A 27,310-nucleotide genomic window follows, 5' to 3' on the forward strand; every position below is an offset into this window, starting at 1 on the left:
AACTTTACGTTTTTCTTAAACTAATTCAGCTGTGTAGGACCAGAGACGCGGTCCTGGCCCCACAAAACATTTAGACACAGGCAGGAAGGAGGTGGACACAGGGAGGCTGAGGCTTATGCAAAGCAGCGCAAAGGAGTGGGGGTGACACTAGATGGGCTGGCTGTGGGCAGAGGGAAGATGTCTGGGGCAAAGCTACACTCACTGGCAACTCCACCAGCTCTGGCTGTGAAGCAAAATTAAATTCATGTTAGAAATGGTTTTGCTTGCTGCAGGGAGAATAGAAAGAGAAAGCAGGGATGGAGGAACTATGCCCATACAAGAAATCTTGCAGCAATGCCCATTTTGCACCCATCATGCAGCAGATGCCTTGTGAGTTTATTTCCATTTTTTTCAACAGGACTTAGATGACATGAACTTATAATAGTCATCAAATGAGAAACAAAGCAGCTAAACTTTGGTATCTTCTGTTGATACTGCATTAGAGTAATGCTTGATTGCTGTAACTTTCATAAATATGTATTATGACTTAAGCACTTGGGTAGTGTTACTGTTCCCTAAACTATGTGTAACCTGAAAACAAAAGTAATTGACTTCAGCAATATAATTGGGAAAAGGTCTTTGGGGATTCGGTTCTGCAAAGATCCTATAAATTTCATCTCTTGCAAATATCCCTCAGAAATAATGAAAGTAATGGTCCATGGAATTGCTGTAACCCCAGAACTGTCTTTAAAGGGATTTTTATCCAAAAGGCAGAATATATTAAATTGTGCACCCAGTGTTTTGCTGCCAAAGTTTATTTGTGTAACTCTCATATTGTTTCTAAGCGGATTTACATGATACTATGCTTGTTTCAGTGAACTTGTACTACTACAAGGATATTTAAAGCAGAATAAATCTCCCTTGGAAGTATTTTTGATATTTTACTTATATTCATTTAAGTTTATTTCAGAATTGTACACGCTGGCCCCAAATGCAAGGATTATTACTGTGCACCACAAGGATCAAATTCAGTCTCCCATTCTTTCACAGTGACCCTGGCCTAGCTATTTGATATGCTAAACTAAATATGATTGAGCCTCAGTCAAATTACATTTAATCTCTATTTTCAAAAATGTTAAACTTTGTCTAAATCAAACCGACACTGAAGCAAACCCAACCCAAATATTTTTTTGCTTACAGAAGTCTAGGAAAAAATTTAGTTGTTGCAGGGAAGAGCTGGACCGCAGTGCAGTTAAGTCGTTCACTGTCCAGAACTTTGAGAAATGCCAGATGTATTGTCCTTCACTGAAGTGCTCATTTTTATTCAGCCAGAAGCTTGATTGCAGAAGCAGCAGGCTGCCTTGCCTCTTGCGCTCCAGCAGGTACTCCTTCAGATACAGACCACAGTTTGTATATCTGTGACATGTATAGTAAAATGCAGTGGGATTATAGGGGGGCTTTCTCACATGATTAACAGCCTTATCTGATACTAAGTAGTGTGATTTCTTTCTATTATACTTCCATGGGCTTGAAATTCCTTATCTAACACACTGAATTCCCTATCTAAAGGGCTTCACTATCCAGGGAACTGGATGGCAGCACATCTGGAGGTTCCACACATGTTACAATGCATACTGGACACTAGCACTAGTACTGTGCAAGCTGAGGTGGGGGGTGGGGCGTAAGGAATTGCTTCATAACTGAACTGATTCGTTTATTTATTGCATCTTTCGTTCTGTTCTCAGCTTTTGGTTCACCCTTCTTTGTTTGGGTATTTTCCTCTTTTGGACTATAGCATCTTGTTGTGACAGTCTCCACTAATTTTAGCAGTTTATACCCACACCCTTACACACAACTTAATAAAAGCAGAAGAATTATAAGTGTACGAAGCACCTACCAGGTCACTTTACCACAGCCCCAATTCCCTGTTCTGTAATCCTTAGAACAGACAACAGTGAACATGAAAGGTGTTTAAAAAATTGTTCATTTTTCCAATTTAACAATCCAAGGTAAAAGAAGAGAAGTCTGGCTATAATACTTGACAAGATAGACACCAACATTTATGGAAAACAACACATGGAATAATAAGAAAAATACAATGATTTACTACTGAAAATATTGCACAACTTCATATTTTTTCTCTCAGTTTACTTCCTGTAATTAAGAACAGATAAATTCAGGGGTGAAAAAATGGAAATGTAACATAAATTAGCCTGATGTTGTATGTCTCCTATAATCAATACTCCATTTATACTGCAACAATGTGTGACTTCAGCAGAACGGATATGCAGTTCTGCTTGTGTAGTATCTTGTGATGTTTTTCAGGCATGTGAACTGATGCTCACTTGGAACACATCTCCATTCATTTCATTTACAGGGCAGCTTTAAACATGCCAGTGTGCCCTATCCCTCAAATTAAAGGGGAAGTCCCCATATGCATGGGAGCTGTGTGTATTGTCTGAAATTCTGGATTGAAACATTTGAAAATCAACTGAAGTGCTTTGTATAGAATCTTCTATGGGCAATAAATAATCAATTATGTAGATTTTCTTTTCATTCTACCACCTATCTTGTAGAAATTTATGACATGCAATTGCTCTACAGTGTATGGATACAGTCTTGAATAGAGTTCTTTTGTACTTCATCTTAACAACCTGTATTTCATCTTAACAACCTGTATTTGGACAATCAAGAACGGCACTTGATTCTTGCTGATAACTGGAGACTGCATCTCATCATAAACTAAAAGACTACTCAGTGTATTGGCTTTAAGTGAAACATACAGAAGTCACATTAAAGAACATTTAAGAGGACAAAAATGCACCTCCTACATGGATTTAAAAATACGACACTGTTTGAAGACTGTCTCTACAAAGCACATACCTTTTCACTGAAGAAATGTAGCTACTTGGAACAGTCCTTAGCAACTGTCAATCTCTCACTTGATCACACCTCTGTGATTCTGGGTCAAATACAAATTTTGCACAAAACAGAAGGATTACTTCATATCTGGCAGGAAGACTGCTATGCCAGCCAGCAGAATATAGAACATACATTTAATACAGATACTGAGACATAGTATAATATTGGGAACCTAAGCCTACAAGAATGAGAGATGCAGTATCCTTTTTATAGGGTCCAATACAACCCTTTTTGAAGGAAGAAAAGTAGAAACAGATGTGGTTCTTGGTGGCTGCTGTAAACTTAATCTTGTCTTCATTTTGTTATGCTCAATTTTAACTTGACAAACTAAATATCAATATCAGTATTTGGATTCTGCAATTGGAAAGGAAGCAATGAAAGAAAAACTAGAAAGGTAAACACTGGTTTGTTTGATTTTCTTTAACTTCCTCACATTAAAATGTCACATATAGAAAAGAGAGAGTGCATCTCAGCTTTGCTTACAAGCTAGGAGATCTCTTTGAAGTCCACATAATCCTAACTGCAAACAAAATATAGCACTTTTATGGCTCATATTATAAAATGAAAGCTGGTTTCAAAACTTTAATCCTTAAAAAATAAGATACACTATTTTAAAAAGACCTAAGGCAAAATGGATTCCATTCCCAATGGATAAAAAAGAATTGTGCAAACAAGCTTAAAACTATTTTTGTGCCAGTGTTATAAAATGTAGCCTTTTTTTAAAAAATAGAGCATTGACCCAAATACCAGGAAATTGTGAAGCAATCTGAACAAAAAATTATTTCCTTTAGGTGGAGGAATACCCTGGCCTCCCTCTATTGCTCTACCATCTCCCTGTCACATGCCCTCTTTCTCACCCACATTGGCACTCTTGTCACTCCTTTCAGTGGTGCCTGAGCAGGAGAACTTCTCAGAGGAATGAGTTCATACAGCTGAATTTAACTTCTGCTGTTACTTTTCACACAGTTCCTGTGGGTGGGTTTGCTAACAAGCCTTCCTTACGAAACAACTATTTTAAGCACTGGATCAAGACTTCACATAAAAATAACTCCCCACTTTTGCTATACTAAAACTTGTTTTCTCCCCTTCCCCTTTCAATACCTTCAGCCTTCTTTTTAATTGTTAGGATTTGAGCTTTTTATTGTGCACAATCTTGTTTCCTGATCCCTGGTTCTTTGGGCAGAATGACAAAGGATCAAACCCATTAAAGTGGATGGTTTCCTTGACAGATCAGAAGAGAGACTCTGGCTCAGTTAGTCTCATAGGATGACAACAGTGCTGCATCCACTGGCTCCATGCAGGAAGGACATGTGAAAGATCTCATCAGCCAGTCATCTATACAGTCCAGGTGGTAAATATGCATGCATGGCAGGAATCTGATAGGGTCCCCGTATACAAAGTCCATCATACAGATCACACATCTGGAAAGAGGGAAGAAGACAGAAACTGAACTGAGTTATGGCTCTAGCATGACTACAAGAAGACAAATCTGCTAATTTCCAATTTGTTAATATACAAGCTTGGCAAAAGCTTGTCATTGATAACATTTTCAGACAGATGGGAAACTTTTCCATGAGACTATAATGCAAATACCTATATCAAATCATGACTGTTAATTTATTAGGACAATCTGCCCAATACTTTGAGGCTATGCCAGAGATGCTCTCATTTTGTTTTTATCTGCAGACTGTCATTTGCTGTCACTTAAAGCTATTTTGAATATTCCTTGGTTTTAATACATTGAACTTTTTATTGATGATCATGTTCGTTTTCACAGTTCCACTTCCTTTTTAAAATATGTTTATATTGTAAAACTTAAAGTTGTAAGCTGCTTTTAAGCCCTGTAGGAAAACAGGATATTTATCAAATATCATAATAATTCCATGCTTGAACATTTTCAACTTCCCACTTCTGACTTTGCAAATCACATCTGAAAAGTAGAAACATGCTTCCTGGATAGCTGCTAAAGATGTATCATGACCTTCCTTTTGCAATGACCCAGCCATTCTTTTTAATATAAGGCTCAGACTAGGGAGAAACTCCTATGTGTCTCTATGTGGAAATACTTCTGTATATAGGCTAGGTAGTACTGCTTTTTGAACTTGAACAGATTCCATCCAGCCAAGCACTACAGTGTTAGCTTTCTCTGCTTATTAGTGCATTTACCAGAAAGAGATGAGACTAGTGTAAAGTATTTCCTCCAAATAACAGGCTATGGAGGACTGTGCTAGGTGTGAAGGAAGCTTGTCAAGGGAAATGGCTTACTGCCACCTGATTTTTATCAGTAGCAAGGGGGAGGTATTCATTAACTTCCTTGTGCCTTCCCTACAGATATGCTGTTGTAGATCAGCAGGCAATGGGGGAACCTCTACTAGAATGGTTTGGAGAGGTGTGTTGTGTTGCATATCGTGCACCCCAGTAATGAAAGCAGTCTGGCAATGCTTTTTAAATTATGTTTTTATTCTAGTTTCCTTCCCTCATTCAATTTTAAAGCATTTCCAGGGCTGACAGCAGTTACTGTCCACATGGGGGCAATTAGGTTCTTTAGAAATGCTGAGCATATACAGCCAAAGTAACCACAGCTACTTTAATTCCTTCTTCCGGCATGAGAATTATTTCTACATTTTAATCCTAAAACAGAAAAAAATCCTACACTCAGATTATATCTATAAAAGAGTTCAATAACCTATTCTATATACTCAATTTCTGTGAAAATGGAGAATGAAAATGACAGTGGCACCAGCTATTATCTCATTAAAAGGTAAAGCATTCAAAGAAATCCTCTGCAAAGGATAATATCTATGAAAAACCAGGCTTCTAGCCCTTGCTTAATTCAAAGCAGATGGGTGTTGGGAATAAGGTTGTCAGGGAGGGATCACAGAACAGGGGAGCTTGTGTCCTGTGACACCTGACAGTAAAGACAGAAGGCACTCCTAGTCATCGGCTGCTGCTCAATAGTGGTAGCAGCCCAGGGTTTACCTGCCTCAACATGCTCATGACCATGTAAAGTTCACATATTCTCATGGATCACTTTTCATCATTGAAACATGAGAATCCCATTGTAGGAATCTGAAATTACTGTGGACAACACCTTAAGAGTATTTTACTAAATCTATGGATCATAACCAAAATGAAATAGGCTGTAGGTTACAAAACCTAATCTACAATGAAAAATGTCTACACTGCAGTCCTAAACCCTATCTCTAAAGGGCTTAGGCTTCGTGTGATTCTATTCTGCCTCTCCCTTCTGATTTGCTGCTGACTTGGTGGTTGCTGGCCAAAAGGTGAGCTTTGTACTCCTGGCAACATTCCCTTTGGTGGGATTCAAACCCTTGCCTCCTGTTTTCCCACTGAGCTACTGAGAAGAATACTTTCTGTGAATATGCAGTTGAGTGTCCCCTTGTTCCTGCTCTAGAGCCTGCATTCCCCTTGCCTAGCGAAAGACTAGTACACATTAGCCCCCTCTAAGACCTGTGTGCTGTGTCCCACAACAGGGCAAATAACAGTTCCTAGAAACATTCCAAGTCAGGAAAACAACACTGAAGGAGGGCTGAACCCTCTTCTGTCTCCTGTGTTTTCAAAATTAGTTCCCAGCAGCTGCCATGTGATTGATTGAGGAGTATTAGAGTTGGCTTGGGACAACCACTATCTAATTTGGCTCTAAGCCATGGAATATAGTTATAGTGGCCTGTATCCTACCACTCCACTCAGCAAAGCTTATAAAAGAAGCCTTCCTCCTAGCCCTAAAGAAATCTTTCCACCTTCCAGGAGTGAAAAGGCTCTCTTCACTGCTGGAAAGAAGATTTGAGTGAGACAAGAGAAAGTTATAAGGTGGAGGCCAAATGTTATTGTTAAAGGAAGGCAAGCCAAAAAAGTTTTGAGGAGACACACAAAAGGGAAAAAGAAGAGCAAGAGTTCTTTTTCTTTTCCACCAAAGGAGTTCCTAAGAAAAGTAGATTTCAAGATGCAAGCAACCTCCTGGTAAGTAAAAGTTACATGAAAAGAAGAGACTGAATCACAGTAGAACATGTAGAAATTAGTAGAATTTTCACAAAGTTTTGGAGAAATGCACAAAGCCCACCTCAGAAAAGGCTTTTTGTTCAGCTGGTTACACAGGGGCTCAAAGTCCAGCCAACATGCTCATGGAATATCAATTTGAAAAAATACATTGATGATTCTTCTTCCTCCTCTTTATAGAATAGCTACAATATTTTTTAAACCCTTCACATTAAAATGGCATTTTTGCAACTTACTCTCTGATCTTTTTCTCAGAGCCATCTCGACCAGGATCATAGACTCCTTTCGGCAAGTGTTGTATAAGGCCTATACGTTGCGCTATCCTAATTTGTTCCTCCTCTGTAAGCTGTGTTGCTAGGCGGGTCTGGCTAGGAGTTGGATGGTAAACTGGAACTGGAACTTGTTCCTAAAATTAAAAGGAATTTTGGAGAGGAAAAGAAGAAATGAAAAAACAGTGACTTTGCTTTACCAATTTAACTTCATTATTGAAATGGTTAGGTAGTGTCTGGAAGTTACTATTTACTCTTATTTCTATTTTCTATTTTAAAAAATAGTTGTACAATCCCTCCTCCTGCCCAGTTTTAGGGTTTAATTATAAAGAAGAGAATAAACAGAAATGCCAGCTTTGCTGGAAAGCTGGCACAGGTCTGTTTTAGCCTGTTCTCTGCAAAGACCATTTAATGTTGTCTCCAGGAGTTCTTCACGGATTAGTTAAACATACATACAAACTCAACATGAGAGTTGTCAAATTGTGCTTGCAGGGTTTGACTAATTGATGGAGTTCTTCCTTGCCAAGACAAAGCTGATACATTTTTTTAAAAAAAAGTCTAACAGTTTACAAAATATTATTTGTACAAAGGGGCACCAGCTTAGACACTTTTAATATTAAGACAGATTACTTTATTGAATTATTACGGAAAACATTTATTCAAGTACAAGGAGTCCTCCTGCTATTTAGGCACAAATTTAGAGTTTGCACTACCATTTCATATAAATAAAATGGGCTGCGTAACAGACCAACCAAATATTTGCATTTTTAAAGTTTTTCCAGTACGACTTCTGGCAATCTTTCTGAGTTCTCAATATATTGAAAGTGACATGAAACAAACGGAAAACATTTTTATAGAGGCTTACAACTCTTAGGTTTGGATCCAAACTTTGTTTTAACTCTGGCGTTAAGGTACTTCGACCACAAGAAGAGGTGAATATCACTATTCCTCGTTTTATGGTAGGCCTTTGTCCTATGGTTTCAATGGACCATTTCAAGCTCAGTCAAATGCAGTTGAAGAGGGGAGTTGGGAAAGTTCTGCTAGTAGGATTCCATTAATGGTACTTTAGATCCAATCCAAAAGTCACCAAGACTAGAAATTAAATTAGTGTTCAGACCTTGTGTTTATTCAGATTCATTAAACAGCATTAAGAAAAATTTTAATTCAACATTCATATATGTATGTTGATGTTGAATAACAGTGGTGTGTTAAAATATCTTTCTTTACACATGGCACACATACTCTTTATGCCATGAGCATTTTTTTTTGCAAAGATACACCATTTTAAAAGTTTCTTATTTTTGGTAAAAAATGTCCTTAGTTTTGGCATTTACTCTCACAGCCATGAGGTTCTACCCATTTTTATGGTCAAGCCACATCTGTGTTGCATTACCTATATTTTGGGGAGGCTGAAAGATGTCACAGGCAATTAATACTTTTGTAAGTTTTCTTTAAACAAAACGATTGTGTCATTAGGATGGGTGTGTTGATTTCCCCCCCCTTTTGTTTCTATAACAATGTGTGCATATCAGGCATACTGTAGGTTCATCGCCAATTATTTTTTTACAGAATTTCAATACTGCATAAATTAAAAACAAACACTCTATTGATATATTTTTACATAGGACGGTTAACTTCTCTGCATATTTCCTGTAAACAAAATTCAGCTGGAATAATAGCCAATTTTCCTTCACTAGAAAAGAATCAGAGAAAGCTGAGAAGGGAATAATCCAGAATGTCAGTGTTTCATTTGTGCATATTTGTTTCCAGCACACAGATATTTTGTAAGAGAACTATCCCAAGCAAACATTTGTATATTGGGAAAATCATTCAATTGGTTTATAGCTGTTTCATCAAAAATTATAATGACAGGCATGTGTATGCCACATTTAAGCACACAAATCTGCCCTATAATTCCCAAATGGGTAGGAAACCCCCTTACAAATGCAAATGTTCATTTTTGTAGCAATCTTGCTCAAGGGTGAAATTCAGTACATAGTCTATTTAGTTATTATCTTCAGTCTCAGTCAATCTTTTATATGTGGTAGACTAGCAGAAAACAACAGAAATAGTTACAAATTACATTTCAGTGTATATTTTTATTTGTTTTCAATCAAAACAGATTACACATAAACACACCATTAAACAGACTACAGATGTATTGGCTCTACACATATTAGTTCTTTTTCTGTGCATGTGGCATATAATGCTAGACTAGTTGAGATTACTGTGGATTAATAACACTAGTCTCATATCTGCAGGGGTCTGCCTTCTGGAGTAAGAATTCCACCGCTGATCTTACCTAACGTAAAAAAGACTTAGGTTTACTCTATCCATGGTATTTGGTGAAAGAGCATGAACGTTGTAATATCCCCTCCCCCCCCATTTCTCCCCTTTCTCTGCTGTTTCAGACTCTTTCAATTCCATAAATGTCTCACGGGTGGGATTTCTTTTGTTCTATTCCATAAAAATATTAAACTAATGTTTGTTTATATAACAGCTGAAAGGCAGTTATGTCTGTTTAGCAGATACTGGTCCAATAAGTCATGTAACCGGATCCTGTACTGCCTCCTTCCTAACCATCTGTAAGTGCTGAATGGAAATCTTTTGATATCACAGCCTTAGGCTGTGATGAAACTCATTCTGTACATAGGACATTTCTCAGTGCTTCATGTGAATATTGTTTGTTGGAATAAAACTAGGCAAAACTAAAGCATTAGTTTTTCTATAATGAACTGTGTGTCTTGAGGCACTGCTATGGGCTTCCCCACTCCAAATACTGCTATAGGTTTGGAACAATGTTGCCAGTATAGGGCCTCCCTGTACCTCATGTACATGAGAGATAAGGAGTGGCTTCCCACCAGGCCTTCCTGCTGCTTTAGTCCCTTAGGATAGAAATAGGGTTGCCAATTCTGGGCTGGGAAATTCCTGGAGATTTTGGTGGTGGACCCTAAGAAGGGCAGGGTTTGGGGATGAGACCTCAGTGTGGTATAATGTCATAGTCCCCCTGTGGCGGGATTCAAATAATTTAACAACTGGTTGTTTACAAGCACCCTTTTAACAACCGGTTCTGCTGAAGTGGTGCAAACCTGCTGAATCCCACCACTGGATTCCCCCCTCCAAAGCAGCCATTTCATCCAGGCTAATTGATCTCTGTCAACTGGAGATCTGGAATTATAGTTGATCTCCAGACCCACCTGGAGTCTAGCAATCCTAGTCAAAAGACAAACAAGAGTGAATTGTAATAATGCTCTGAGGCAACTGAAGCTCTGTGCATTTATGCCAGCTATTTTTGCGCGGTATCTGGCAGAATTGAAGGCTGATCTATAGACTTCTCTTGGCCCCATGGCCTTGGTACAGATATTCAGTTCAGATCAAAGGGCAAGGGCTCACATTTGTATTTATTTATTAATTAAAATATTTTACAGGGAATAATTAAAACATTATAGATTAAAGTCTAATAAAATAAAACTCCCAAATGCCCTCCCATAAAGAAGATGGTTGCTGTCGAAGGCTTTCACACCCAGATTCAACTGTTTGTGGTGGGTTTTCTGGGCTGTGTGGCCGTTACCGGAAAACCAACCACAACAAGATGGTTGCTGTTAATACTCTATCAAAAGCCTTGATAAATAATCATTGCAGCATTTCTTGAAGATCTCAAAGGATGAGTGGTCTCAAGCTAATTTCTTTGGGAGGTTCCCTAACGTCTTCAGGAAGCCTATTCCATAGAGTAGACATCTTAATGAAAAGTCATGTGCTCTGGTCAATGCCAGATGATCCACCCTAAGTGGGGAACAGCCGGCACATGGCAGCCTGAAGACCATTATTGGTGTACAGAAACTTATGGGAGAAGAATTTCCTTTCGATATGTGGGCTCCAGGCTATGAAGGGCTTTTAAGGTCATAACCAGAACCTTGAACTGAACTCAGAAACAAGTTGACAGTCAATGTAGTTGTTTGAAAAGGGGCAAAATATGTTCCCATCAGCTAGCCATGAACAATAATCACACTGCCCTTTTCCTGTTCAGAAATTTGAGCGCTTATGTGCCAAAGAACTTGGGCAAATTATTAAATGTTTTGTTAAATTCAAACCTGGGTTTAGATGAAACATACAAGTTCCTAATTTTGAGAGCATAAAGAATAAATTTAATTACTTTATTGCTATCAGCCAAGAGAAATAAAAGACAAAAACCATGTGAGCAGATAGGAAACTTAGCAACAAGAGGCAAGCCCTTTGAGTGGGATATAACCACAACTGGGGAAAAAATTATTCACTATCTGCTCTTCTGCATGGACAAGATCTCTGGGCTACATGGACTCTAGCACAATGGCTGACTGTTTCTGCCAAAGGTGCACATTTACCTGGGCTAAGAAAAGCTGATAATACATTGAGATGGTAAGAAAGTTCAAATATTGTTGCTGAACAGGAAATGAGGGGTTAAAAAGCTTCAATTAAGTGCAGACCAAACTCTTTTAGTGTCCTCGTTCATTCTATCCTGATCATACTTCCTTAACAATTCAAATGTTTTCTGCCTAACGTTAGGGATATTCAAAGGATGGCAAAGCTACTCAAGTGATTATTAACTTCATCTCTACTAAGATGCTCCAAGATGACACGTGGGAATCTTGCTATGACCATGTAGAAAAACTGGCAAAGAATCAGGATCTAACAAAAAAAAAAATCTAAATTGAACTGCAACAGTCCAAGCCTTTAATGAAATGGAACAGCAGCCAAAAGCAAGATGGAATTTGAAATGCCTTTTGGGGCCCACAATAGGGCACAAAGAAAGGAAGCCTGAGCTGACTCTAGCAGAAACTGCAGATATAATAAAGGAGCTCCATAGAGCAGAAGAGACAAGATCTTAGAATGACATACTGCAAGAGCCATAGGAATATATTGGCTGCCAACTTGATGAAAAAAAAACCTTTAAATTACAGGCAGGTGAATGTTACTTCTTTCAAGCACATAATTATAATGTGCAGTCCATTTAGTTAGTAGATGACAGAAAATGGTATCCCAAATAACAAAAAGAATGTACCTGCTTGATAAGGTGACCATTTAAGTGAATCCAAGTGAATAAAAAACTTTACAGGGGTCAGATTTCTGAAATACCAAAAATCTAAGTGTTATAGCCCAATCCAGTTCCCAGGGACAGCTCTTCCAGAAGGCCTCCAGCTGGCACAGGGAGGCAGCCAGAAGGGGGGAAAAGCTCAGCCACCAGGAAGCCCCTCCACTTAGGAGCTTACATTGGAACTACATGTCACACCAGAAAGGGTGGGTGTAGAGGCTCCTATTGCTCCAGGAGTAGAGTGGTATTTTATGGCCATTCTAAACCCTGGATGGAAGTCCACTAAAGTAGGCTCCAACCCTGGGAATGCACTAGCCACTTCCCCCCCCCCCCCGCCTCCCCGCATTGCTCTGCAGCAGTCCAGACTTCCAGGTTTCACTACCATAATGCTAAGGGGTGACCAGCCACTGGGGCCTCTGCTCCCTCTGCTGGCAGGGTTCCACCTGCACCAGCAGAGAGGGCAAACATGTCAGTGTGGCCCTCCACCACTCCCTATGAGCATTCAGCCCCCCCCCCATCTGGATTGAGCTGCCCAATTAATTAATAGGGTTGTCACCATTTCCCCTTGGTATTTGGGGGGGGGCGGCTTTAAAAGACCCAGAAATTTTTGAATAAAGGCAAAAAGAAGCTGAATTCCCATTCCAGCTTTTTTTTTAAAAAAATCAGGCTTTTAAAAGCCAAACCCAAAAAATCCCAAACCACAGCGATGAATGCAGGGATCAGCTGAGCTCACCCTTGCATTCAACTCTGCTGCTTCCCCCACTGTCTCCCAAACCCAAGTGGGCTTCAGAGGCAGTGGGAAAGATCTGAGTATGGGGATCGCTTAAGCCAACCCCTGCACTCAGCTCTCCTGGCTGTCCCACTGCCTCTGATGCTTCAGAGCTGGTGGGAGAGAGGTGAGTGCTAAGCCAACCTCTGCACTCAACTCTGCACACACACCTTTTAAAATGGCAGCAGGGCCAAAGTGGCCCAAAAATACCAGAAAAAAGTCAGCATTTTTTTATATCAGCTTTTCAGCTCCTTTAAATTGCTGCCATTTTTTCCATCCAAACATAAGTCTGAGAAAAGCTGTAATTAGTTCAGCAGTTTCTGGATGTACAATCTATTAATTAATTACAAGATACCTCTCTTTACAGAACTCTGCCATAGCATGAAGTGTGCACTTTAGTCCCACTCTGGGACAAAATCACAGTACTGTCTGCATAAAGCAAAATGACAATAGTCTGCAAAAACAAAATGGAAATGGGATGGAAGTTCAATCTAGGACTTAGGTTAATCTATGGGTTAATCCATGGATGCTTTGGAGAGTGGACTCTATGGCTTTGTACCCTGCTGAGATCACTTCTCTTCCCAAACCTCACCTCCCAAATCTCCCAACCTGGAGCTGGCAACCCTAAGGGAGAACTGATCTCTGTCATTGGGGAATCTGATTCCAGGTGTTCGCCACGTCACACTTGGAGGTTGGCAACCACAAAAAGAGAGGCTATGAGGGTTTTCAGGAAAGGCAAAGAGGTACTAGTGGGAAAGGGGAAAATAAGATGCCTTCTTCAAATCCTTGGCAGTTCCCACTTGCTTTATTATAAACATAAAGGCTAAAGGCTAATGCTGAATTTATCCTTAAGTCCATCTGTTTTAGTATGGACTGTGTTGGACTGCATCTCAAGAACTTAACTGGAAGATACAATCCAGCATTTTTAAAAGGATCACATCTGCATCCATTGTTTAGTTGAGATTTTCAAAGTACAACACATTTCTGAAATTTTATTATTTGAAATAATATTTCAAAATTTAATGCAATTTGAAGCAAATTTTCTCTGAAGAAAATCCCACTAAGTCCAATGGACTGTACTATTTAGGATTCCAGCTTTTTATCTACAATAGTATTTTTTATTATGACAGTTTCTCCCCCCAACACACTCACCTGGGTCACTTTTTGCCTGATAAATCTTACACTAATGTTGCAAAGCTTGAACTTATTTGAAAGTCCCTATTTAAATCATGAAAGTAGCCTCTTCTAAATAACTGCTAAATGGCTATCCTTGTGCTTGGTTAGAATCAGATTGTCAGATGAAATTTTTTCATGAATTTTAATTCTTTCATGTAAAGTGAAAAACTTACCAAAAAAATCTACCAAAATCTTTTAAATGTACATATCTAGAAGGTCTCTATGGAAAATATGACACATGTCCATAAGATAACTTTCAGCTGTGTTGAACTTTTTTTTCTAAAATAGGAACAGATGGACATATAAGAGGTATCAAGTAATGAAATGGAGCCTTGTCTTGTTAATATTTTTCAGTCTGACCAAGACTGGAAGTGTTGCTTTCTGGTTACATAGTTAGCATGCACTTCCCTATAGATATCTGAACAACTAAATATTGTTTACTTCCTAATGTCAAGAATATCTCTTCTTGGTCTCATAAGAAACCAAGTCTAAAAAACAATAATTCACTAATAAGAGACAAGCAACTATGTAGAAAGCATGGAGATGATGAAAAGCATAAAAGGGTTGTGCTGGTAAGGGAAGCTGAACCTTCTCACCCTGCATTCATCATTTTATCCCATTCAAATGTGCTGCACAAGCCAACTCTCCAACCTTTTCTCTCTAAATAGCAAGAAAACTCTTCTGGATTAAAAAAATACGGAATGTGTGTCTGATATAAAAGCAAGCAAGTAAGCAAGAAAACAGACTTCCTGGTCACTTTTACTGGGATGAACCAGAAAAAGTGAAACTCCGCACTGTAATCTCATGATCTTTAGCAGACATGAGGGCTAGAAACTTTTTAAAAAACTATGAAAGCAGCAATTCTTGGAAATCTTGGGTACTATAGTGAGAACAAAATCACCTCTCTCATATCCAAATAGTAAACTAGTGTCCCAGATTATAGTTCTGCCCAAGGATGTAGGTAAGGGGCGGGGGGTTCTTGGGTTCAACCCCCCCCCCTTGCATGTCCAAAGCTCCACCCACCATTTGTGTTTTTTTGTATTTTTTACTGTTTTTTCGATTTTTGGCCTGCAGGGGTGCATTTTTTAGCCTAGTGGCACCAAATTTCCAGCTATCGTCAGGTGACACTCCTGATGATACCAGCCAAGTTTGGTGAAGTTTGGTTCAGGGGGTCCAAAGTTATGGACCTCCAAAGGGGATGCCCCCATCCCCCATTGTTTCCAATGGGAGCTAATAGTAGATGTGGCTACCCTTTTGAGAGTCCATATCTTTGGACCCCCTGAAACAAACTTCACTAAACCTAGGTGGTGTCATCAGGAGAGTCTCCTAAATATACTCTGAAAGTTTGGTGCTGCTAGCTTAACAATTGCACCCCTGACAGCAGGAAAATTGACCCCCCAGATTTTCCTTTTGAATCCAACCCCCTTGGCATGGATTTAAAGAGAGAATCTGAGGTCCCCAGATTAAACCTTAAAAGTGATGCTGTTTCTGGGTGGGGGATAATCCTCCCCAAAACAGCATCACTTTCAATGTTGTTTTAACTAGGGACCCCAGATTCTCCCTTTAAGATGGATTTAAAAGGAGAATCTGGGCTCCCTAATTTAAACACCATTGAAAGTGATGCTGGTAATAATAATAAATATATATTAAGAAGGTTACTCCAGGGAACAGACCCTAATATTACAAGATTTTGTGTTTACTTGTGTAAATTTAAGAATTTTGAAGAACAATGAAAAATAGGGTGAAGAGGCTTTTTAAATAGATACTGAGGAACACCATTATACGTTTTGGTCATATTGGCTGCTGAGATATGCAGGAGTATTACTTTAATTGTTATTTTATATTAGCTAAGAACATTCTAAGATGGTTTATTTTAAATTGTATTGTAAATGCTTTGGTCAAAGACCATAAATAAATCTTACTACACACCCCTGACAGCAGGAAAATTGACCCCCCAGATTCTCCTTTTGAATCCAGCCCCTTCAGCATGGATGTAAAGGGAGAATCTGAGGTCCCCAGATTAAACCTTGAAAGTGATGCTGTTTCAGGGTGGGGGATAATCCACCCCAAAACAGCATCACTTTCAATCAATTGTTACAACACTGGGGACCCCAGATGTTCTCCATTCTCAAGCATGTGATTCCCAAAGGGAGAATCTGAAACTCCCGTAATTTAAACACCATTGAAAGTGATGCTGTTTGGGGGTGGATTTCAGCATCACAACCACCACCCATGGGGTGGGGGCGCAAACCTCAGGTTTGGCACCAAGCTCCATTTTCCCTAGCTACCCCTCTACCTTGAGGGGAGAGAGAAGGGACTGCCACGACCAGCTGGGAGCCCAGCTGGTGGGGGGCGGGGCAGGCAGGACAGGGGAGTCTGCCATCTCTGGCCTTGGAGAGCTGCTTTTATCAGCATTGAGGCCAGGGGCGGGGCTTGGGGAGGGTGTGGCCACACCCCGATGTGGGTGGGGGTGTGGCCTTGCCCCCAACCCCCCCATAAAAAATCTATACCTACGTCACTGGTTCTGCCAACTTTGTAATAGCACATTTTATTATGTAGAACAGCATGCTTTATATAATCTAATGTGAGTTTCCATACATCTAATTAACTTGTTACCCATTTTTTTAGCGATTACTTGAAAAATATGTGTGAGAGATTTTGGGGGAAAAGGTTGAGGAGGTGGGGTTTGGGGAGGGAAGGGATTTAAATAGGGTGTAATGCCCTAAAGTCCACCTTCCAAAGTGGCCATTTTCTCCAGGTAAACTGGTCTCTAGAGGATGGCAAACCTACTCACTTCATATTTTGCTGTTTAAATTAGTAGCAGCTTCTTCAACCTCTTGGGGTGGCTCAAAAGACTGATATTCAGAGTAGCTTGGATGAAAGCCAAGAATTAGACGTCAGCCTTGGTACTGTATTCCATTGAATGTACAATAGGATGAAATGCTTTTTAAAACAAACCACATACACACCCCAATTTTTTTAATGGAGTAGAATGTGGCTATGATGTGTTCCATACCTGCAGATTGCCATCTCTTTTCTCTGCCCATAAAATAATCCCATTGAATTGCTAAAAGGGCTAGTGGGTACTGGCCCTTCAGAATACACACGGCTACTGCAAATATGAACCCACTAAATTCCTGCATTTCAATATCAATTATGCAAATGTTGCAAAATCTGCCTTTGATGTCCATGCAAGTGAAAATACAGGAAATAAGCAAAAAGGAGTCAATTGTCACAAGCAACTGATGTTTAAAATTTCACTATTGGTAAACTGATACCTTCCCATTCCAAGTGATAATATCTCTATGTTATACCTGAATGCATTTTCACCCTCATAGTGCTGCTCTTCACTTGTTCATGTCCCTACTAAGTGCACTATATTAGTTCATCTGGCAAATGGCCCAAGCCAAGCGTGTTGGAAAAACACCATCATCATTGTAATGTAGAGACAAGCCACCCAAAAGCATCACACAGACAGTTCTAACTTACACCTCTTTAATGAGGTATGCATATTTGTGAAGGGAAAAAGAAGTAGTTGTCCAGGAAGTGGCCAGTAGATCACAGGATGTGGTGTGGGATATCAGGAGGAATTGCAGAAATAGAAGGGTTGGTTTGAATGCATTCTTTGAAAGTTTTTTGTTTTATTTTACAAAGAAGAGAAAGATCCATTAAGAATTCATAGTAATTAGAATTTTCTCTTTTTAATCCTTAATGAAATGAGATTCAGCAGAAATTGGTGGTTTAAGCATTGCAAGCTGAAGAAGTTGTATGTGTGTTCAAGGTCTCCATCTTAAATTTCCTGTACCTCACAAACCTTTTCAGGAATTTGAGATGCAGAATAACTCCCCAGTCCCCATTCTTTTTGGGAACTGGGGGGGGGGGGGGGGAACCAGAATAGATGCTGAAAAACCTTTGAGGTGACGGCACATGTTTGATGGTGACATTCTTCTGTAGACATTTGATGGTGTTGTTTGTGTGCCGTCTCTTGATGGGACACAGGATTCTCATCAGATGAACTGACAATTTTTACTGAATAGCCAAGAGTCATGGTTTCTTCCACACATTGGTCAGTGACTGTCAGGTTCCAGGTCTGATGGATTTTTTGAAGCTAGCCTCCCATTGGAGCTAACCTGATGTCACTTACATTGTTGGCACAGGTTTTTCTCCTTTATCAGAGGCTGGCACTTGGCCCAAGTAGTTGTATTGACTTCCAGCTCTAAAGCTTTGCTTGGATTTGTACCACATTTGTTACTTGGAGTCCGGTTTAAATTATGGAAATGATCTGTTGGAGCAAAAAGGACTGCAAACCCTATTCTCTCCTGCTATCTGTCCTCTCTTTTATAGATGAACAGCATGACATTCTTGTCTTTGCTCTGAATTAAGATGTCTTCTAGGCTGACTCCAAATAAATTACTGCCAAAGAAAGGCCAGGACTTGATACAGGAGGTCAAATGAAGCCTTTTTGTAAAAAAAAAAAAAAAAAAACCAGGAGAAGGCACATGTAAGAAAGAAAAAGTGAACCTAAATTGCTCCTAGAAAGAAATCTCAGGAGCTCTCTAAATCTCCTGCTCTCACAGGGGAAGGAAGGAAAAAGAAAGATGGGCTCCCTTGGAGGCAGAAAGTACAATCAATATCCTGTCTCCATGGATTATGGCAAGAGGAACCCAAGTGCATCATAGTGTCTTCCTCCTCCTCAAAAGAGGATAGCAGCAAAATTGTCTCAGTAGCCTTAAGTCTTAGCAATCAGTGTTTAAAGAAGTATTGTCTCAAACCTCAATAAAAACAAAACCACCGAAAATCTCTGTACAGGGGCTTTCCATGGCATAAAATAGCTCTTCCAATTGTGCATTGGCTATGGACTTTGGAATGGTTTCAAGTTACACCTAAGCTTTAAAGACATATAAAACTGCTTCCTCATCACCATCACAGAAGTGGGAGAGGGGTATCAAAGAAAGAAAATACTGCAGGATTTGAAGAGACCTCATTAATCATAAGTAATCGAAAGGTCCAGCAATATATTGTCGAAGGCTTTCACGGCCGGAATCACTTGGGTGCTGTGTGGTTTCCGGGCTGTGAAGTTTGTTCTTCTAGCAGCAGTATCTCCTTAATTCTCCTACCGCATCTGCCGCAGGCATCTTCAGAGGATCCATGCTTCGAAAAGCCGGAGCGGCATATATCCGTCCAGGGTGCGTGGCGAGTGTCCAGTGTTCCGGTTCATGCAGCGCGTCGTCTAAGCGTAACAAAGGCGTGCTCCGGGCCAGTTTTTGATGGCAACGGAATAGTGGCATGCGTAACCATAAACAACTGTAGCCTGGGACCAGCCCTGCACGAGAACTGCAAGCCCATCTGGTGCGAGTTTCTGTTCCAAGTGCGCTGTCCTTCGCTCCCGCGTTTCGGCTCCAAGGTCATCCTGCCGAAATGCGGAGCTGGTTTCAGCCCTAATGCCAGTTCCGATCCTAAAAGCGATTTTCTCAACACCGGCAGCTTCAAGCTCCTACCGAACATTTCTCAGAAAGTTTCTTCCTCCCTGCGAACGTCCATGTGCCCAAGCGATTCCCAGTGTAGTCTGACGAAAGTGGCTCTCCCAGAGCGTCCCAGGACTTCTGCCTTTCCAAATGGTATTCTACGTCCTGGTTGCCGCTTATCATGTGTTCCGCAAACGCCGCCACGACCTTTCCGGCCTAAACAGCCCGCAAAGTGCCTTTCGTGTTCTTTTGATATGTGTCAGTGCGCTGCGTTATGCTGGTGGAATCTTTATGTAGACTTTGGTCCACAGCTGCATGGTATGCTGCGAGCATCCCCTGCAGTAGCTAGAGGATCCCTCTTCTTATCCTTTGCTGAACGAAAGCATCTACACCTTTCTTAGTGGGTCTGTGGACGTTTGTAGGTTGTGCTTCTTCATCAGTTTTCCTATGCGATCAGTGGTTCCCTTGATGTATGGTAAGAACACCTTCACTCTAGACGCCTCTTTATCTTTGTTCATATGTGGTTTGTTCTTGGTCTTGCAGCCTTTCTGATTTCTGTATTATGTTCTATTAGCCTCAGAGCCCTGTTTAGGTGATTCAATTCATCTTGGTGAGGTGAGGCCTCACAGATTCTGTTTGCGCGACAAAATTCAAGGTTTTTATGAAAGTCCTTTTTTGCCCTGGATGGTGATTGGAGTTTTTGTGTAGATATCTATCTGTGTGAGTAGGTTTTCTGTATACTGTGTGTCCCAATTGCTGGTTTGGTTTGTGGATGACTAAAACATCTAAAAACATCTAAAACATCTAAAAAAGAAAATGAAGGAAAACTACCATTTTTAGATGTTTTAGTCATCCGCAAAACCGGAAACCACACAGCACCCAAGGTCCAGCAATAGTGTAGGAATCAAAATTAAGATAAACCTTATTTCTGACAGGCATACGATCCACCTCTACAAAGCTGCTCAGAAGCCAATATTTACATAGGTGCAAACAGGAGGTATATCTGCAAGGACCTGAAGAGGGCACGTCATTTCCCCCTCCCTTTGTATTTCTTCCTTCCTTTCCCTGAAAGACTCCATGGCCTCTTCCCTTTTCCTAATTCCTCTTTCTTTCCCAACCCCAAGCCAATTTACCTTTATCTGCCACTCCTGTCTTCAGCTCTCTTCTTCCCTCTCCCTGGCAGCTTCTACCTGGAAAAACTTCTCTTCTGTCTACTTCCCTCTCCCTGGCAGCTTCTACCTGGGAAAACTTTCCACAATGCTGGCTGCCAGGCTGAGCCCAACTGTGCCATGTGGTACCTGCAACGACTTCTGGGAGGCACCTCGCTTTCCCACGCATGCCTCTCTCCAGACTATTTCTTCTTATTTCCTCTAGAAGCCCCTTTCCCAGCTTCCTTTTCTCCTTCCCACCCACCAACCATGCAACATCTCATCTGCCCTCCATCTTCACCTCTATGTATTATTTCTATTACTTCATTTATATCCTACCTTTCTCCAAAATGGGAACCCAAAGAAGCTTATATGATTCTTATCATTCTCATTTCTTCCATTTTATCCTCTCAACAACTCTACACAAGTGGGGGGAAGTTACTTCACTTATGATATGATTTACAACAAGAAGCTGTTTACAGTGAACAGCGACATGACAGCTGCTAGAAACCATTTGGCATAGATGGCAGTAACTATTGCTGCTATTGCACATTCTATGTAGTTAAGTTATGCTTACTTTACGTATCTCAAGAGAGGGGTGAATATCTGTGTGTTCATATCTGTGATAAACTCAAGACTTATCCCTGCAAGCAGTGACTTTCAGTTCCCAGGGCACAAATCCAACAGTGATTTCATTCACAGTTCAACCTCTTTTTAACATAGGAGGCAAATTTGCACTGTGGAGACATACAGCATGTTCACTAGAGAACTGTAAAAAATACAAATGAATTTTTCAAGAAATTTAGCAATGCTATTTATCTTAAAGGATTTTAAATCTATGGAGTCCAAGTACAAGTGAACATCTTCCTGTTTGCAATCAGGAAGCAAGTATGGGGAAGACCTTGAGCTGGGAAATTCCAGGTTTGAAATAACAGCCATGCCCTGAACTCCCAAGAGACCTTGGGAACAGCCACCATCTTTTCAGCTTCATCACACAAACTATAGTATTGCTATAATACCAGTAATTACTAGGGCCATCTTTAGCAAAGGCTTTGAAAACTTACAGAAAAAACAGTAGGCTGTGTGTTAATAATAATTCTATTGCACACTGACATATAGTTACTATATAGTGATCTGACTGGATTAGCACTAATCATAAATTCAACTGTATTCAAGTTCTATCTAGATAATATGGCATTTCAGTCAAAATGTTTAGACAGTCTAATACAAATTTGCAAAGCAATATCACTTGAAACAAATTAATTTTGTCTGATTTCACTGTTTTTAAACCAATCTGTACTAAATTTTAAAAATGTATTTCTTTTTAATTTTTTAAAATTTTATTGAAATTAAAACAATACAAACATTAATCAACATCCATCTAAACCAAGTATATCGTCACTGAAAACAAAGTGATTCATCTTATCCATAATACTCACAAATAAAGAATAACAGGGAGGATAAAATATTCCCCCAACTTCAATAGTACATCACAAAGCTCAAGTGATTACTTTTACCACAGAAAGCAAATGCATTTCTGTCAGTAATAACGTAATCAAACCCAAGTTTTTAAAACAGAAGCGATTATACTGTTAAATCTGATAAAAGTTTACATAAATTGTACTCCTTAAATATCATTCATGCTGAAATTTTGGTAAGCTATTGAGGAAAAGTACACTTTCAAAAAGTACATCTCCCCTTGCATGCCACCCCTCACTCCCTCCCCTCCCCCTCCTCCGCTAGGGTGGGCGGGCCATATCTAGATGCCGGGCCTCCTCCCCTTTCCTCCGTTGCATGCCACCCCTCATTCCCTCCCCTCGCTTACATGCCACCCCACCCCTCCCTTCCCTTCCCCTCTCTCTGCTCGGGTGGGTGGGCCATATCCAGATGCTGGGCCCCCTCCCCTTCCATCCCCTCCCTTGCATGCCACCCCTCACTTCCTTCCCTCCCTCCCTCCCCTCCCTTGCATGCCACTCCTCACTTCCTTCCCTCCCTCACTCCCCTTCCTTGCATGCCACCCCTCACTTCCTTCCCTCCCTCCCTCCCTTCCTTCCCTCCCTCCCTCCCCTCCCTTGCATGCCACCCCTCACTTCCTTCCCTCCCTCCCCTCCCTTGCATGCCACCCCTCACTTCCTTTCCTCCCTCACACCCCTCCATAAGAAGACCATATTTGTATGGTCTTCTTAACAACAGGCATTGTTACTGTTTTTATTTCTTAGCTAATAAACCAAATTATCATAAAATATTTTAACACTGGGCAGTGAACTACTGAGAAGAAATTGATTGAGGAAAAACAGAAATTCAGTCGTAGCCAATTAATTTTATTTGCATTTATTTAATTTATATTGCACTTTTCTCCCCAATGGGGATTCAATCGCCACTTCTCCATTTTTTCTTCATAACCCTGTAAAGTAGGTTAGGCGGAATGTGGGTGACTGGCCAAAAGTCATCCAGCAGGCTTCCATGACACAGAGTCCCAGATCCTAGTCCAACACTTTAATAATTGCACCATGACAGCATCAATCAGTTTTAACATGGTATACTTCCTAGTTTTTTACACGGGCAGCCCAATACAAAGTGTTTACACGGGCAGCCCAATTCAGAGACCCCCACAGCTGCGGATGGCTCCATCACCATGCTACCTCCAGCAAAAAAGGGGAAAAAACCCAGCTGCCTGGAAAGCCCTCCATAGGGGTCAATGGAGTTATGTCACCCTGATTCCCTGGCTGCAGCCCTGGCTACAGCATCCTTGACTCCCAAGCCCAGGCAGAAGCCAAGCAAAATCACCCCACCCCGGGAATAGCCCGGCCTGCTCCCCCCCCCGAGTCCGCACAGATGCCAGTGTAGCTCCACAGCGGTGCCCACTTTAGGGTTTCTTCACCACAGAGGTGGGCTGCCCGGACACCAGTGTCTTTGCCCCCTCTATCCCTGTAGTGGGATGCCTCTTTTACCAGCACATGACGGAGTTGCAGTGAGGCTGGTAGCTCAAGCACTGCATATGTGAGTCTTTTTAGCCCCTCCACTTTGGACTGGGCTTTAAGGAGATACTCTGTTGTAGCAAAAAGAGACCGTAACATAAATGGTCAAATAAAACATCAAGCCCTGAAATAAATAAATCAAAATTGTATTGATTAAACCAGACACAAAGGCACTGCAATGCTAAAAATCACAACCCAAGTCTCCTGACTCCTAGGCCGTTGCCCTGTAGCCTGGATTAGTCATTCCAAGCTGGTACAATGCTGCACTATGAAAACATCCTTGCCAGAGCCTTGACTGCAGTTTTATTGAAAGGAAACCTAAAATAACTGAAGAAACTGATTGTTCATGCTGGTCCAGCACGTAGCTAATGCTGTGCATTCCTGGTTAGGTCTTCAGGGTATTATGTAATACTTTTCATAGATCTGTAGAAAAAAATACAGAAAACTGAAACCAAGCTAGAATGCAGCCTTGCTCCTAACACTTAGAATTCCAAGGGCAAAAGGGATGCAAAAGATCATAATGACTAACCCAAGAAGCAACACATAATCATTAAAGTGAAGATCCTCACATTACAACACACAAAATCCAGTCCTCATCCATCAACCACTTGATTATGGTTTTCATTTATCAGTCATTACAGTAATGACAGCTGCAGCTCAGTTCTTTGATGAACAGAGAACTAGTGAGACAAACATTTAGGAGCTAAGAGATGCTTTCACCATTTTGCAGTTCATCATCATTATCAACCTTTATTGGCACTGAGCATAATGTAGCTGTACAAAACTACACTTTGAGTCATGTATCCTCTGAATGATTGAGAGAAACTTGGCTACCTCCATGGTTGTTTGAGAGTGCTGATCAAAAGATAGTGAATTGTTTCCTGTCAGTAAATGAAGTGCACCCTTTTAATAGTGGTCCAATAAGTGTTTCCTGTTGGGGTACACAGAACTCACCATGAAGCAGCACACGTGCCACTGTTTTAGGTTGTCCCTGAGAACCGGGGCAAAGTCTTTCACTATGAGGTATGGGCAACCAGGGGAGAATGTTAAAGTGAGCCTCCATAAAAAAACTGTCAGAGTTGAGGGGATGTAAGGTGGGAAAAGTAGGAAGGGTTTTCATGGGTGGGAATTATGCCAAGATTGAAAGGTGAGCAAATCCTGCGTGCTTGAGAGTACAAAGTTTGCTTTTCAATGTCCAAAACCCTCTGCTTCAACATCCTAAAGACTTGAGATTCATCAGAAGTATAGAGGGAAGCAAGCAGGATGCCTCTCGACCTAATTTTACATGGGACTTGCTTGGAGCACTTAGACTGATAAGAGTCAGAAAGCTTAAGCCAAAAAGGATGCCAGGCTTAGATCTAAAATGGAGGCACAGCCAGAATTTAAGCCATGCTTTTGTCTCCAGGAAATTTAAACCCATTTCTAAGCAAAGGCTTTGGTATGCAATGCAGTTGGGAATTCCCAGCAGACAAAACTGGATTGGACTTGTTGGGATAGAGTCACTTATCCAAACAGGCACACCATAGAGCACCTGAGAGAGCAACTTGGCTTTGAAAACTCAAATGGTGGCATGAACAAGCTGGCTGCCTTTGGTGTAGAAAAAACAGGTAACTGCTGCTGTTCTATGTTTTGCTAAGTTTGTAGCACGGATCTGGAATCTCCGTTGTTGTGCACACCAATGAACTCCATTCCCTCCACATCTCCGTCCGGCGAAGGTCTAATTGCTGGAGAAGCTGGGGGATATGGTTTCCCCATCAGTTTGCTCAGTTCTTGGGCCCAGGTTTTTCCCTCTATATCCTGTTGGGATCCCAACTGCAAGTCTTTATACAGATGAAAATTCAACTCATAATCCATCTGAGGTAAGGAATATTAAGGAGCCAATTGAGTAGGGATGCAGTGGTCTTTCAGAGCAGTGGAGGCAGACAGAGTCTCAGGAGGGCAAATATGTAATTCTTGAGAGATTTTGTTCCCATAAGGCTCAGAATAAGGTGTTGTCTGTTTTAAATTGTTTTGCTAAGTTAACGGCCTGCTTCAACTGGGTTGTCCATTTGAGATTGTGCTGAAAACAAACTCCAAGATATCTAAATTGTTTCATTTATTCTATGCTGTTCCCATGGATTCTCTATTTTGAATGTGTGACACCTTCACCTTCTATAATTCTTCAGGCAAGGAAACCACTCACTGACCAGGCTTGTCAGATTTTCCCGGCTTTTCCCTTTCAGGGGCCGAGCTGCTTCAGAAATTGTAGTGTTTGGTGACAAGAAGCACTTTCCCCCAGCCCTACTATTCTTCCCAGAAGGCAAAGGACACCCATTAATTTCTGACTATTTGTTTAGGATCCATTAGAGGTTGTAGCCAGTCAAGTAGGTGACTGGCATAAAGTTTACCCACTGGCGGGGTAGACTGATTGAGCAATAGTCAGAAGAGGCATTTGGATCACCTCTTTTGAAAATAGGAACCACAATGGCAGAAATCCACACATCAGGCATAAGACCACTTTGGTTGATCCTGGAAAATAAAGCAGCTAATAAGGAGGCCCAAAGACCTGTACGCTTTATAAATATTTCAGGAAGCAAACCATCCAGGCCAGGAGCCTTCTCAAGTCTCAGCTAGTAGTTGATTTCATCAGTTGTAACCGGTGGCCAGTTGGGATGGACAGTGCTATTGAGGAGTTGTAAAAAATATTTTTTTAATGGTTTACCCAAGCACAGGCAGAAATTGAAGAGCTGGTAAAGGTTAATCTCCCATAAAAAGCACAGCAGACTAGCTGCCTGAATGGTATGCAGTTCTTAGCATGGGCAGCACCGATAAAAAGATCTAAATTTTTCTGGAAGAGGTGACATTTCTTCCTAGTCATCATCTGCTGAAGCAGGTTCCTTCACTGGAAATACTCCTTGGTAAGGTGTTTTGAAGAGTCATTTCTTTGGGTGTGGTAAAGTGCATGAAGCGGGACTGCAAGCTGGAGGCATTCATTATCAAACCAGGACCTTGAGTTCATAAATAAATGGATCTTACATTTAGGTACATTCTGTTGTATTAATTGGTTTATAGAGGACATTAGTGCATCATAGAGGTGAAGAGACTCGGATGGAGTTGGAGCATTTGTTACCTCCAGGAGAAGATGGTATAAAGCTCCATCTGAAATGGACTCGATGATTGGATCATTGACTACATTGATAGATGGGGAGATTATTTAGAGCCATTATGAGGTAGTAGAAGAGTGCTAGTGACTGCCTTGTAGTCCAATATATATATATTTCTTTAAGAGTTAGTGGGTTGGACTATATATTGAAAGTATACATGATCTGATTTCTGTCCAATATATATATATCATAGGTAGTGGCTGGACGAGTGATCACTTCACTCTGATTAGTTATATCATGTATAAAAGTTCCAGTATACCAAGTGCCATACCCCGCTGCTCTAACAGAAATTACAACACATCTTCTACTACCTAAATGGTCTCCACATATTGAACAGTCAATAAATCAGAATATATATATATATATTCCCCTTTCC

The 27,310-nt window shown here is 40.7% G+C and overlaps 1 protein-coding gene across 1 annotated transcript in view; it reads right to left on the bottom strand.

The window, feature by feature from the left end:
- Positions 1–1,945: 1,945 nt before the first annotated feature.
- Positions 1,946–27,310, bottom strand: part of RNF11 (ring finger protein 11) — a 36,289-nt gene continuing 10,924 nt past the window's right edge. The window contains exons 2-3 of the mRNA XM_048496231.1: positions 7,155–7,324; positions 1,946–4,322 (exon numbers count right to left, since the gene is read on the bottom strand). Coding sequence (XP_048352188.1) covers positions 4,151–4,322; positions 7,155–7,324 — 342 coding nt within the window. The 3' untranslated portion in view covers positions 1,946–4,150. The remainder of the gene's footprint in view (positions 4,323–7,154; positions 7,325–27,310) is intronic.

Source organism: Sphaerodactylus townsendi, linkage group LG05, assembly GCF_021028975.2.
Source record: "Sphaerodactylus townsendi isolate TG3544 linkage group LG05, MPM_Stown_v2.3, whole genome shotgun sequence".
Lineage (NCBI taxonomy): Eukaryota > Metazoa > Chordata > Lepidosauria > Squamata > Sphaerodactylidae > Sphaerodactylus > Sphaerodactylus townsendi.